This window comes from Ctenopharyngodon idella, chromosome 18 (genome assembly GCF_019924925.1).
Source record: "Ctenopharyngodon idella isolate HZGC_01 chromosome 18, HZGC01, whole genome shotgun sequence".
NCBI lineage: Eukaryota > Metazoa > Chordata > Actinopteri > Cypriniformes > Xenocyprididae > Ctenopharyngodon > Ctenopharyngodon idella.
In genome coordinates, this window is record NC_067237.1 from 28,324,292 (window position 1) to 28,340,046 (window position 15,755).

Genomic DNA, 15,755 nt, shown 5'->3' on the forward strand with positions numbered 1-15,755 from the left:
GTGTAGCTTGTATTTAACTCATCTGTCCACCTTCAATTTTAGCAATGCCACCCCTGCAGGGTACTGGCTGCTGTCCCTGAGCTCAGATCGCTGATTAAAACCCAGCCAAGGCCAACACGACACACACTACAGAGCTTCAGCATAATAAACACAGCGTCAACCTTCGCACTGAACGGAGAAGAGAGAGATCAAAGTACATCACTCCTTTCCACTGCTGGCTGGATACATAAATTGCATGGGTTTAACAAAGAGAGAGAGGAGCCAAGCTGTTCAAAACTAATCATTCAGATACCCTTATTACATCAGCGGATCGGTTACAACCGTCTCATTGATGTGGCATCAACGCCACCCAGTGGTCGCAGACTGACACTACACCCTCTGACAGACATGGCACTGGTTTGTCCAGCTATGCCACTGTTCTGCTAATTAGCTTTGCCACTTCTCCTGTAGTGTCCAGGCCCGATGTCCTGTAAAACCCCAGGTTAACTCAGGAAAACGGGCTGTTGGAGCTGAACACAAGGTGACAGCATACCACTCTAATCTATTGCCGCTTCCCTGTGGAGTGTGTCTTCCCGAAAGCCACTTTCCAACTAAAGCGGCCCGTCCCTTTCCATAAAAACGGTGCTTAACACCTTCGCTTTATGAGCAAACAGGCTGAGGAAACAGGTCAGCGCTTTTAAAAGTGGTTTTATTCGACCCCCGGGTGTTGTTGGCGTAACTCTCAGGAAAAGGTACATTCAGCACCAGACCCGCATTAAGAACACATAGGGCTCTAGGGCTAAAGCAAACTCAAGGGCCCCCTTATATCTTGGTGGCACAACATTTTCTACAACAGGAATGATTAGTACTTCAAAAAATCATATCTGTAACACACAGAGATACAATGTATTGTATCTCTAAATATAAAAATATTCCAGGCTAAACACATTAACCCTTCAAAGACCCAAATATAGAAGAAAAAATAAATGCAGAATGCATTGTTTGCAGAAATAAATGGGTTTTTATACATTTTTGATATTTTAGTAAGTTTTTAAGGAAATGTTGTAATATTGCAACGTTGGGCCTGTTGGGTAGCAGAATTTCAGTGATTTCACTCACTGTCTGAACAAATGTAGTGAACATCTAAGGGTTCATTTGCAGGGTATGCTGTATGTAGCCTCATAACAGTAGCCTATATATACACTAATAACACAATATTAATAATTGGACAAGTCATATTTTTATGAAAAAGAATTAGTAATCACATAAAAATATTTTGGGCATATAACTAACTTGAATGCTGATTTATCCAGTCCAGGAAATCATGATGATGCGCTTCAAAGCAAGTTTCGTTCATCTTCAGAACACAAATGAAGATCTTTTTGATGAAATCTGAGAGCTTTCTGTCCCTCCATAGACAGCTATGCAACTACCGCTTTGATACTTCCAAAAGTTCTTAAAGAAATCATAAAAAATCTGTATGAATTGAGCGGTTTAGTCCAATTTTTCTGAAGAGACATCGCTTTATATGATGTACAGTTTGAATTTAGGATTTTATTCACATATAAACATTAATCAACTCGCATCAGTTGTGGTAAACGGAAGCTCAAGCATGTTTGCTTGTCGTGTGCGAGAATCAATGAGGTTCATTCTCGTGTGTTACACAGCACCTTTGAGCTTCCGGAAGAGGTTTGTTCTCGCACATGAAGCAAGTTCGGTTGAGCATTTGTTTATGTTCGCTGATCAATGTTTATATGTGAATAAAAGCCTAAAATAAATCTGTTCATCATATAAAGCAGTGGTTCTCAAACTGGGGTACGCGAACAAAATGCTGAGTAGTTCATTTAACTCTACCATACCCTAAAATAATATTAAAACTGAGCATGTATTTCTAACTGGCAAAATGCCTTAAATCCATTACATTTAATCAAATTACCTCATCTTTTGCAGTTAAAAATGACTGCATCCACAGAAGCAGCATGCATATGATAGATTGCGTGCAGTCTGCTGCCTTAAATCGTACTAAATTAACTGTCGTTATCGACAGTGCACCTTTGTAAAAGTGGAGATTTAGCACTTACTCGCATGAAGAATAAATACAGACACAGATAGTGGATTGATATCGATTTAAGACTTTCTTCGACACAAAAACATACCTTGTGTGAGTTCTTGTATTTAATGTTGATAAGAAAGAATGCAATTGTTCCCAAATATCCACATGACTGCAAACGTGACATTATTATACAATAGGTCAAAAAACAAGTACATTTTAAATACAGTACTGTCAGTATTTACTCTATTTTGCAACGAAAAAATATTTCTAACGAAAATCGCAGCAGAATTAACACTCGAATGCGGCTGCGGCTTTGAACGAATCGTGAGAGTCAATGATTCAGTGATTCATTCACAGCCACTTGCTTCATTACTGAATGAATGACTCGATGACTCACTCATAAAAACAGTGACTTGCTGCCACCTACTGGCGGTTTTAGTTTAATATTTAAAAGTATCACTTCGTTTTACCACCGTTGCATATTTCTCTATTGAACATTTTTTGTTTAAAACATTATTTATTTTATAAAGTTATTCATCAAGGTAGAAATACGCACTGGAAAATCAATTTAGGGAGCAAATATTGTCCCTTAATGGAAAAGGTGTGACTGCAATCTAAGTGGAAGAGAGGGGGTGCGCAGAAGGAGCACTCTAAAAAGTTTGAGAACCACTGACATGGACTATTTTAACAATGTCTTTACTACCTTTCTTGGCCTTGAAAGTGGTAATTCTGTTGCAGTCTATCAGAGGTCAGAGAGCTGTCGGATTTTAAATTAATGTGTGACTGATGATGATAATGACAGTAATGATGATGATGATGGTGATAATTATTGTGAATAAAAGCCTAAATTAAATATTTTCATCATATAAAGCGATCTAGTCTCTTCAGAAAATTCGGACTAAACCACTCAATTCATATGGATTAGTTGTACAGTCTCTTTTATGAACTTTTTGAAGAGTTAATGCGGTAGTCGTGTAGCTGTCTATGGAGGGACAGAAAACTCTCAGATTTCATCATAAATACCTTCATTTGTGTCCCGAAGGTGAACAAAAGTCTTAAGGGTTTGGAACGACATGAATAATTAATGACAGAATTTTCATTTTTGGGTGAACTAACCTTTTAATATTGCATTATATTGCAAGGCTCTTAATTACTGAAATAATATTTTGCAGTTAAAGTTTATTAGAATCGATCTACACAGAAGAAAAGAACTTTGTCCTGAAGTCACCATATTTCTTGCATAGAATCCAGAGTTTAACTAAGATCATGACACAGACAAAAATCAAGCTCCTCATTACCATGGTTTTATGGTTTCTATAACAACAACAACAATAATAATGTTACTAATAACAAACTATGGTATTTGTAATGAAAAAACACTATAAAACAACCTTTATAAAAGTAAATTGTTGTCTCTTATATTTCCCAATATTTAATGTAAGGCTAATAATAGTAACATTAACAATAAGCAGCCTATACCAGAATGTCATATTTCTACAGCTTTAGTAACTGCATATGCAAAGCGCTGAGTGTGTCCGTCTGTGGCTCAAAGCGTGAAAGCACGTTTGAACTTATCAGTGACGCACTGAACATTCTGTGATCGTACTCGTCAAAGGGTTAAAATCAATCCCATTTCGGGGGTGTAGGGGGGACAAACTGCAACAGAGGGGGCACAAATTAGATCTGAGGCGGCAGTGCCCCCTTTTGCCCCCTCGTGGCACCGGCCCTGATACAGGCCTATACAGAGAAAATAATGTTCAAGAGAAGGGAGGCATTTATCATAGCAATGGACTAGTCTGCTTCAGTATAAGTTGATAAAACTTTGTCTGTCCATAAATTCGGCATGAAACAGAAGTTGTGTTAGTCTGTTCTTCACTATTGTGACATATGAGTGAAACAAGAATAATGTAGGGTAGGACTTGATTTTGCCCATCGGGAATTGATTGGATCATTGGATTATTGTAGTCAGGGTTGCCAGGTATTCACAACAAAACCCCCTCAATTGTCTCAAAACTAGCCCGTTTCAGGGGGTCCCCCAGTAAAAATCGCGTTCCGGGAGGTAAATATGATGTTATTTGGGGTAATTTCAACCCACGGACATGAATAACAGTGTTAGAGTAGCCCAATTCCGCGGGAAAACCGCAGACTTGGCAACACTGGTTGTGGTTTGCTATTGCTGTGATCTCATGTGAGGGACAAGTTGTCCCGCCCTCACAAGAGTAAACACGTCATCAGAAAAATGTACATGAATTACCAAAAAATAAAATAAATAAATAAAAAAGAATGGTGCATTGATAAATCACTTATAATAAATACTGCAATATTCCATAAAAAAATAAGAATCATCAACTCCAAATCAATAACTTTACTTTTTCCCGTAAGGTGGAACCTCTGGGTGTCAAGCACCACTGCCCTCTGCTGGTTTGAAAATGGCTGTAAAAGTACATTTGTGTCTGTCTATTTTAGCACAGAGGCATTATATGTCTAACATAAACTAAATTTTCAAATTTTCTTAAAGTGAATATTGCATGCAGAACAGAACCAGAACCATGATGCAAAGATGGCTGCCCGGGCATTTCTATGGTATACGGTTGCTAAAGCGATTTAAATAGTTACTAGGGCATTGCTAGGTAGTTGCTAAGGTGGTTGCTAGGTGGTTGTCTAATTGTCCAAGTCAAAAGTGAGTGATATTCTGTGTTCCCATCGATGTATTTAGTTAATCAATAAGCCACATAATGAGGTTCTTGTCTTATGATGCAGGATGATGCAGCTGTTTGTAAATCATTTTTGATAATGTTGGGTTAAAAATAAAATCATAGTTAGAGCCCTAATCATCCTGTTGAAGATAACCCACCAGAAGAGGGCAGCAGAATTTCATGTTGAAGTGATAGTCAATGGACAAAAAGAGAGGGTCAACACAGACTCACAGGACATTTTCTGAGACCTAGGATTTGAACTTTTGCATTTGCGTGATATAATGCCTCTTCCTCTATATACACCATTTTGCTCCAACATACTATTGAAATTTAGGACAGCTCATTCCAAGAAATAGGAATTTTCTCTCAATAAAGGGGTATCCAAAAACTCAAGGGTAAAACGAATCTTAATGTGATGGACTGGACCATCTGTAGATTCAGTATGCTGTATAATGGTTTAGATGACAGGGCATCTGCTAAATGATGAACAAAATCTCATATCTATAGCACTTGGGAGACATACACAAACAACTCCACCTACCAAGTGAGCAAAATAATTTCCGCTTTTTTAAGTGATTTTTTTTAAACTTATTATTATTCTCTCACTTTCTTCATCTTTATTATTGCTATTTGAGAGATACTTGCCAGATATGCAGAAGTAAAGGCACATATATATTTTAATAAACACAAACACACGCAAAGTTGATAAATACTATTGTCGGAGTAAGATGTGAATAATACATTGAGTATGAATATTACTGTACATGAATATGTGAGACATTAAACACACTGTACAAAGACAACATTTTACAACTTTACATTATCCGTAGCAGCTTACTATACATTCAAAAATGAGACACTTGCCGTCTTTCTCACATACAAACATCAGAGAGAGGAGCAACTGATCGAATACACATTAACTCTGATGGACCACAGGCCTTTCAGACACAAAGGGAGGAATTCAGAGTTTAAGTGCACCTGCTGATAGCAGCTTTTTATTTGCACACACTGCCTGTGCCCCTCTCTCTTTTTCTTTTTTTTTTTGGAAGCCCATTTTTGACACATAATGGGAAAAAATCATGCTTTGGTAAATTATGGGCCTCAGTTGAACTTAGAGTGTGTGTACGCTAAAATCCACACCAACGTTCATATTTATAAAAAACGATCTTTTACGTGGAAAAGGGTCTAAGCAGATGTACGCACATTTCCTCGTGGCAGAGAATCGGAGAACTGCAGGCATTTGGAAATCTAAGCAATTCTTGCCGCTCGCAATTCTTAAGTAAAGGATTTGGATGTTGACTGGTGCTATTTTATATGTTAATGACCTTAATTAGGCGGCGTTTACAAGGCTGAAATCTGAAACCATACAGCTGCGCACAATTTCAAGATCATTTACGATTTATAGATTTCACATCTGGAAGAGACGCGTACGCATGTTTTTTGTGCGTATGTTCGTTCTGAATCACACGTACGCACATTTGAGAAATGATCGTAAGATCAAATGTAGGACCGTTTCTACGCAACATTTTATAAATGAGGCCCCATAATTATGACATAGATACTAAGTCATATTTGTGTCTTAAAAAGTCAAAAGTATGTGATAAAAAGTCACAATTATGTGATAAATGTTGAAACTATGGGATAAAAAGTCAAAATTATGATATATATGAAAAGTCAAAATTATGGCAAAGTCAATATTATGAAATAAAAGGTCATAAAAATTTAAATGGACATAAGTCATAATTATGACGCAAACTAGGGAAAATGATTTCTTGTGATAATTTTGACTTTGCCATTACTGAATGTCATAATTACGTCTTTTTATGTCAGTTTCGACTTCATCTCAAATGTAGGCTAACTCATAATTTTGACTTTTTATCTCAATTTGGACTTTTCATCTCATAAATGACTTTCTATGTCATAATTATGACTTTTGATCTCATAATTATGACTTTTTGTGATAGTTTTGACTCATCTCATCATCTAAAGAATTGACCAAAAGCATGACTTTTTTTTTTTTTTATGTGGCAGATTTCCATGTTTTAGCTCCCGATTCACTAAAAGAATTATGTAAATGAAGTAACAGTGCAAACAAAATCTGTACTGCCATGCCATGCTCAATAGAGAATGTACACAAACATCTTGAAATGAAAAGTAAATTCAGTTTGCTGTAATACAGGGACGTTAATTGCGATAGACAAATATTGGTGGGATTCGTGAATAATGCACACTCCAAAATGATCCTAATTTGCATATATGTAAAGGAGGCATGTTTGCACTGAAAATAATGACAATGATTTTATCACCTGGTTAAACTGGATTGCAGGCGCTTGGGGAATGCGACGCAAATACTGCAATTGAATTCGCCCCCATTCAGAACAAGCCGCTTCATCATCCAGCAGCTTCTAGGTTTCCTTAAACACAGGTTTCGTATTGTTCTGACACAACTACAGGAAAACAAAAAGAACACATTTGTTTTGATAAATGTTAAAGCCAAATGAGGTAAAACTAAAGGACTCTTTTGCCTTGTCTTGTGCTTTAGTAACACTAATCTCAATGTGTTCAACAACGTCCTTACATAAGGACTTGTGCCTCAGGACTCTTACAAATTAAACTCATCCTTCATTTTAACCAACATAATTAGCATCGGGAGTGGTTGGAATACAAACACTTACGAGCCATCACTCAGAGAGCTATTTGTTTAAGCCGACATGATTTTTGGAGGTAATTTCCCAAGTTGATTGTTTTTGGAGGCAGGCCAGCGCGAGAGAACGAGGCGCTCGCGGAATGAGCGATCCAAGACCACACAAGAGAGAAAATCACTCGGATTTATCTTACAACGGCTCTGATCTGAAAAAGAGCTAAGTTAATCTGTAAATTTCCCTAACTGCCCTTTATTTCGATGTCTACAGGAACGCATACAAGATGTGGCTCGCTTTGCTCTCTGTCCTGCAGAGGTGCACGCTTCGGCTTCAATGCATCTTTGCAGCGTTGCACACAATCACACACGCTTGATTCAGTGAACATAAAATATCCCACTCATTCTTGTATTTCACAACACTTAGCGTACACTGACACAATGTGCATTTGGAATTAATACTGATATATTTACAAATATATAAATCCACCCAATGAGCACACAAAACGGCACTGGAATGGAGGAGGCCCCTAACATCTTATAAAGGTCTATGAGACCTACGAAAGAACTGGGAGTGATTACCCCACTCCCATGACCACAGTATTTACAACACACATTTCCAAATCCTCCTCTGAATTCCGCTCTAAACTAAACATAGTGTATGGGAACCTCAGATGCTGATATGTTATGACAAGTACGATTTTTTGCTGCATGTCATTACAAGCAGGTCATGTCATCTCCGTTCAGACTTGTGGACAAAATATCAACACTGGAAATGGATGGAACACCTTTGACTATATAAACACCTACGCTGAAGAAACGACAATCTGTAACGGCGACATGAGGAGGTGTTATTGAGGGACACAGTGACCTCTCTCATGTGTGTTTTCAAGTATTATCAGGAGCATAAACGCAAAAAAAAAAAGCCTTCTGTGTATACTTTTTACCCATAAGATATTCTACACACGCTATGCTAACAGCTAACAGCTAATACTTTATCGAGGGGCTTTTTGAATGACACTGTTAATGAGAGTTTTATATCAACAAGTACTTATAATCATAACAGCCCTCTTTCTCGATGAGGAGCGGCCGAAATATGTAGCGGGTACGTCGGTCAGCTTTGAGCTCTTTTAAATGAGGGAATGGCAGATTCCTGTTGGGATCTCAAGAGTTTGTATTCATATATCAAGTCCTGGTCTGAATCCAGACTCAAACTTGGGTTCGGTCTCTGAATCCAATATCCCAACTGAAGTCCAGATTGTTAGTTTGATGGGTAATGTGTGGGCTGAACATACATATGATTGCTTTGAAGCACACTGCAGCAAGATTTCTCTTTGAGGACTTGAGGTTTTTGGTTGGAGGCCAGGGATTGCTATTGATTCTTGAAACAGATTCTGGCTGCTCGTCCACACTTTGGTCCAGTAGTCTTTATCTTTCCGTATGTCTAGTTGCGAATGTAGCCTTTAGAGACTCTGTCTTCCAGCGCCTTGCTCTGCGGTTCTGGCATTATTAGGTGTACAAATTGCTTGAATTCAGAGCAATGGTTTCAGCCTCAGTTTTAGCTCTTTGAGTAGTTTCTGAATATATGTTTCATGGCCAAGCTGGGAAAGTTCTGAAGAACTTTTTCAAAAAGAGCTCTTCAGATGATCCTTAAATCAAGAAATAAGCTGATGGATTTATGGAGATTCTGTATTTTTGATGTTGCATATCAGATCATATGTTCGATAATGGTCATGTGATCTTAAAATGTTGTTCATCAGTTGTTTAGTTCTGAGTTTGGATAATTTTTGAACACCTTATGAATCCATCCAGCATAGAAGGCCACATTCACGAAAATGGCTGGTCGGTTGTGTCGGGCACATCCTCTGCCGTTTATGCTCACGCCAACAATGACTTTACTGTTACTCTCTTGGCATATTAGAGGGCCACCATAGTCTTTCTGTGAGCATAAAAAAGGGGAAAAAAACAATAGGACAAATATAAATATTTAGAAATCATACATCCAAAAGTATAACAAAGGTACGGTGGAAGCGATTAAGATAAATTGTCTATGACATACTCTACCATTCAAAAGTTTGGGGATTTTTTAAATGTTTTTGAAAGAAGTCTCTTTATGCTCACCAAGGCTGCATTTATTTGATTAAAAATACAGTAAAATAGTAATATTGTGAAATATTATTACAATTTAAAAGAACTGTTTCTATTTGAATATATTTTAAAATGTAGGCTAATTTATTCCTGTGACGCAAAGCTGAATTTTCAGCATAACTGCTCTAGTCTTCAGTGTCACATGATCATTCATAAATCATTCTACTATGCTGATTTGGTGCTTAAGAAACATTTCTCATTATTATCAATGTTGTACTGTACAAAACAGTTGTACTACTTAACATTTTTCTGGAAACCATGAAACTTTCAGGATTTTTTGAGGAATAGAAAGTTCAACAGTACATGTATTTGAATTTTTTTGTAACAATGTATATGCTTTACTGTCACTTTTGATCAATTTAATGCATCCTTGCTAAATATAGGCAATAATTTATTTAAAATAAATAAATAAATAAAATTACTGACCCCCAAACTTTTGAGCGGTCTATTCTGCAGAGTAAATCTGATGAAAAAACTCACCTCACACACTCCTTCATCCCTTCTGCCACCAGCACACAGTTTAGAACTATTTATTGGAAGAGTTCCTTTGTGAAGCTGCTGGCATCGTTCGTTGCCCACTATGGGCAGATGAACCCTTTTCAATGTTCCCTCATGTCCAGTGCCTGAGAAAGCCAGAGAAGCCTTTGTTAGATAAGCTACAGTATGCAAGTTTTCACATATGGCATGTTTGCTTGAATATGAATATGTGCCTTCCATCATCCTGCTTTCACACTGTTACTGTACATATAGTTCCAAACCGCAAAACACTTCCAAAATGCTTTCATCATCAACGTGAATACTTTCAGAAGCTGTTTATTAATGGTGCTTGGCGACAAAACTAGAACTCTGAAGAGGATGTATTGTTTTTGCTCTCATTTTAAATATTTGGAGCATTTTTGATACTCTTGGTGGATTTTTAATTTATTTTTTGCCATGAGCCCTGGTTAATTACTGACCCTGTCCCCATTTTTAAAATGTATTTGAGTGTCATTCCTTAGTGTGCACTCAAGTTTGGGTAATAGATTCACATTTATAAAATTAACCAAACTTTATGGTCAACTAAAGCTGAGCTTGCACCAAAACCTCAAATGACTTTGAATTGTGAGCAACAACATTTACAGAGGCTGGTGCTCTGTACCAAGTGTCTTTCCATGATATGGACACTGAAAGGTTGTTAAGTGGGAAGCATGACAGCAATGTTGTATGCCTGCAAAGCTGTCAGGTGGTGGGGAGTCTCTGAAGAGCTCTTAAGTTGAACCTACCTTTGGTTTCACCCCAGCCGTACACAGAGCATATGGTGTCCTCCTGAATGCTGCAGTCAGCCACAGGCAGCTGAATAATTCTGACACGCTCTCTTATAAGTGCTGGTCTGTGTGAAAGAGGAACAGAGAGGTCATTTCACCAACAACAAAGGAATAAGATCAGACGTGGAATACATTAATGATACACATATTGATTAATCGACAGGGCTTACTGAGTCAGTCGGAGAAGGGCGAGACTAGAGCCTTCCGGACCACAGATGACGTGCGAGATTCTCCTCTCCTGTCTGTGGAAGTCATTCCCACCCGATTCGTTCAAATGAGATATACCAAGCCAAACTCTGTACTCTGATAGGTCAGGCACGCTGGGGGAAAAAAGTATATGATAACATTAAGGTTTCAAGTTTCAGGCAAAAATATTCCTGAATTCAGTTCTTTTTTCTTTAAAGGATTAGTTCACTTTAAAATGAAAATTACCCAAAGCTTTACTCACCATCAAGCCACACTTTATAATGGCAGTAAACGGGGCCAACGAGTATGAAGCTTAAGAACGTGCATCCATCCTTCATAAACGTACTTCACGTCGTGTCAGTTTCGCTTTTTTTGTAAGTTGAATACGGAAGGCATAAGACGTAAGCATTTTGAACCGCGAGAGGCATTACACTTTCTTCATAAAGTTGGCGGCGCCGGAAGCTAGATAATTTTACTTTATAACTTGTTAAATATGGATATTTTTCTTAACACAAACGCATCGGTTCACTTCAGAAGACCTTTATTAACCCCCCGGAGCCGTGTGGAGTACGTTTATGATGGATGGATGCACTTTCTTGAGCTTCATACTCATTGATCCCGTTCACTGCCATTATAAAGCTTGGATGTGTCAGGATATTTATTAATATAACTCAGATTGTGTTCATCAGAAAGAAGAAAGTCATATACACCTAGGATGGCTTGAGGGTGAGTAAAGCTTAGGGTAATTTTCATTTTAAAGTGAACTAATCCTTTAAGGTCATATCATACTTTTTTGTGCCAATTGTTTAGTTTTTTTGTGACCATTTTCTACTTTTTCTCTCATCGTTAAAATTTAATGGGCCAGTTTTTGCTTTTGTGTCTTTAAATCTTCCATGGGCACACCCTCTTTGAATGTTGAATGAGTTACGGCACTTTGTATCAACTTTACTCGCAAACTGCATGTTTGCAAGTCCAATATAGGTTTTAACTGCACCAACAACCTCTTTACAGTTAAAAAGTTCAGAATAAGCCAGCTTAGAATCAATAAATGGTCTTTTTTGTACTTGGAAGGGTGTTACACTATTTTCATAGTAAAATGAACTATTTTTATCTGAAAAGTTAAAGCTAAATTTGAATCCCCATTATATGAACCCTACAATGAAAATTCTTTTGTGGATATGTAGATATATGGATGTCTCATGCCATGAGACGCATGTTCTAAAAACATCGGCAGCTATGATTTGTTGGGTTACATGCATGAGACAAATCCTAGGAAGCCCGCTGATCATTGACCCTGTGACCCTGAGAATCCAGAGGTCACGGGCAGGGCATGACGGTGACTGTGCAGCAAGGCTGGAGATAATTACCATGACGAGAAGCACTGTCTGTCTGTCAGCACCCACTCCTCCCTGACCAGAGAACCTCCGCACCAGTGAGTGCTCCTGAAGAGACAGAGAGACACGAGACAGTGACGCATCTCCAACATGATTCTCTCACATTATAAAACATGACAGCGCAGGGCTTTACTTCTGAGGAGCTGTACGAACACTGACTTCATAGACAACTGCACTTTATTTGGAGGGAATTTTACTGTCAATCTGGCTATGGGCTTTTTAAGAAAATAGAAAATTAGTATATTTATTGTATTATATAAGGAAAGTGAATACAAAGATTTTGGAATTGCAAAAACATTGTAAAATGACTGCAACTTACTCTAAATATATTGGAACAACTTAATAGTGTCACATGATGAATTCTGTGCTCTTTCTTTCTTTCTTAATAAATAAAGAAAATTATATACTATAATTTAATTTAACAATATTTTCTTACAAACTAAAAAATATATATAAAAAAATATAGCAATATATACCTTTGCTATTTAATAGAAAATCAAGATAAATACATAATAAAAAAAAACAATAAAAAGTCTTTTAAAATGTCTATTAATACAATTTCTGAATACAGCTGTTGTATAAATCATTTTAAGCAGGACATTCCAAAAAAATATGCTTTATATTTAATGAAGACAAAAATCACAGCCTAATTCTTCACCTTTCAATAAATACACATGGGTTAGTCTTGAGTTACCAATTCTTAGTGAACCACAGTGTTTGTAAATTATATTTAAAATGATCAGTATTACCTATATATTTTGCAAATTGCTTACCCTCTCTGTATGCTGACCATCCAACTGCCTTCTTTAATCGGGACAGGCCCGCCACCGACGATTCTCACCTGCTTGTGAAAAAAACATGATGTCTTTGTAACCTCATCTGTGAAAAGAAAAGAAAACACAAAATAAGGGGGGACACATGAATTTGTCAGAAAAACACGCAAATTGATAAAAGTGTTTATGAATTAAACTTTCTAATGTCATTTGAAACGAAAGAGTATCAGCTAGAAAATTCCATGGCCTAACAACATTTGAAAGATGTGATTACCTTTTTGTGGTAGATTGTTATGTGAGGGCTCACCTAAAAAGGAAGGAAAAAGAACAGGAAGCTTATTTTTGTTCTAAGCAATGAATAGGCATGAGAAATGAAAAGAAGAATTGGTCACCGGTGTGATGGCTGTTTAGAGTATAATTCGAGTGAAAGTGTGTGTGAGGTCTTTAGCACGGGACTAGTCTTGGTCCAGCATGTGGGACCAGTTAGACCTGCACAGCACTGAAGCTTAACTTATACATGTGAGTGTGCGTGTGACAGAGACAGAGGGAGTGCTGACAGTCCGAGCCACCTGGACTTTACACTCTTTAATTAAACTGAAGCCTCTGTGGAAAGTGTGTGCGCATGTGTGGGTGAGTGATTGATGTGTCGTATGTAGATTCATAACACATGGCCTACATGCTCAACACAAGTCTGCGGTGTCAGTGATGAGAGCGTAAGTCAACAGGAAAGCACATGTGATACAGCAATGTGGGTATATGGTTATTGTCTGTATTGTATAAAGAACTCAATAGTCATACTTTAAAAGGATAGTTCACCCAAAAAATGAAAAATATCCCATGATTTACTCACCCGCAAGCCATCCTAAGTGTATACGTATATATCTTCTTTCAGACGAACACAACTGGAGATATATTCAATAATAAATTAAAGCTTTATAATGGTAGGGGGTTAATAAATTAGGAGTTTATTTAGGGAAAAGTCGTAGTTAAGAGTGAATATGTGTTCCCTATACTAAAGTGTTACCATATATCTATATTTAAAACTTTATAAATTCAAATAACTAGCTTCTAGCGGACGACCGTACGCATACTGCACAAGTCGACTTGCGCCAAAATGCGTAACCCCTGACGCGATGTATGACATAGTTTGTAGGAGTAGCGTAAGCTTAGACACCTCTCGTGGTTCAAACAAATAGGGCTGGGCAACAAACTCAAGCTCCTCTTCTCTTATATCGAAATCCTCTGATATTTCTCTTTGAAAATTATCGTTTTAGACTTCTAACTCGTGACCGGTGTTTTGTTTTGCTCTATCCTCTGCGCTTCCGCATTCGTCATTACGTCATGCATTGGGTCAGAGGTTACTCTTCCGCCGCAAAACGATGCATACGGCCATCTGTCGGAATGTAGCTATTATAGTTAATAAAGTTTTAAATATGGATATTTTTCTTACAAAAACCCATTGCTTCGCTTCAGAAGGCCTTGATGGATGGATGCATTTTTTTGAGCTTCAAAATGTGGCCCCCACTACACAACCATTATAAAGCTTGGAGGAGCAAAGATATTTTTAAATATATCTCGATTGTGTTCATCTGAAAGAAGATAGTCATATACACCTACAGTAGGATGGATTGAGGGTGAGTATAAATTTTCATTTTTGGGTGAACTAACCCTTTAATATGAGTGAAAAACTCAAGTGAAATTTAGCAACAGTGCTTAAACTAAAGTATAAATCTTCTGACATCAAAATGTGTGAGAGCTGTTAAATGCTACGAACGATTCAGAGTTCTTACCTCCAGAACTAATCCAACTGATTGAGTGAGTTAATTAACTATTGCACTACTATTCAGAAGTTTGGGGTCAGTAATTTTTTTAAAATAAAAAATAAATAAAATAATACTTTTATTGAGCAAGGATGCTTTAAATTGATCAAAAGTGACAGTAAAGACATGTACAAAAGATATCTATTGCAAATAAATGCTGTTCTTTTGAACTTTCTATTCATCAAAGAATCCTGAAAAATACTGGATCACTGTTTCCACAAAAATACAACTGTTCTAAACATTGATAATAATAAGAAATGTTATTTAATCACAACATATTAGAATGATTGTGACTCCACAGATTGGAGTAATGATGCTGAAAATTCAGCTTTGCTATCTCTGGAATTAAATTACTTTTAAAAATATATTAAAATAGAAAACAGCCTTGGTGGGAATAAAGGCTTCTTTCAAAATCATTTAAATTTTACTGACCACAAACTTTTAAACGGTATATTAACTAAAGAACAACTAAAATCAAATAAGTGAGTGAGTTGTGTGACTGACTAAAATATTTGTAATTTTGATTTGCAAAGGGTCCGACTAATGGTTCAGACTGATTTTGGACACAAACTAGTTCATTAATTATTTTTAATTCATTAAACTGATTCAAACAAATGACTTACCAGTACATTATAATCAAGCCACTTATTTGCAACTTTGCAGTGGTTTGCAGTCGTAAATAAAAGGGTCTTAGGAGCGTCTGATTAAAAAATATTAATTTGTTTTTCAAAATTTAGTGAAGTAAAGGTAACCATTTACACTTT

General features: G+C 37.0%; 1 protein-coding gene across 3 annotated transcripts in view; it reads right to left on the reverse strand.

Moving 5' to 3' along the window:
* Nucleotides 1–15,755, reverse strand: part of LOC127500203 (hepatocyte growth factor) — a 53,560-nt gene that overhangs the window by 11,083 nt on the left and 26,722 nt on the right. For 2 of the 3 annotated variants that reach the window (XM_051871171.1, XM_051871169.1), the window contains exons 12-18: nucleotides 13,446–13,478; nucleotides 13,172–13,277; nucleotides 12,372–12,446; nucleotides 10,989–11,138; nucleotides 10,777–10,883; nucleotides 9,995–10,137; nucleotides 9,162–9,305 (exon numbers count right to left, since the gene is read on the reverse strand). In XM_051871171.1, the coding sequence (XP_051727131.1) occupies nucleotides 9,162–9,305; nucleotides 9,995–10,137; nucleotides 10,777–10,883; nucleotides 10,989–11,138; nucleotides 12,372–12,446; nucleotides 13,172–13,277; nucleotides 13,446–13,478 (758 nt within the window). Of the gene's footprint in view, nucleotides 1–5,387; nucleotides 7,176–9,161; nucleotides 9,306–9,994; nucleotides 10,138–10,776; nucleotides 10,884–10,988; nucleotides 11,139–12,371; nucleotides 12,447–13,171; nucleotides 13,278–13,445; nucleotides 13,479–15,755 lie in introns of those variants that run through there. The other variant, XM_051871172.1, reaches the window with a different exon arrangement.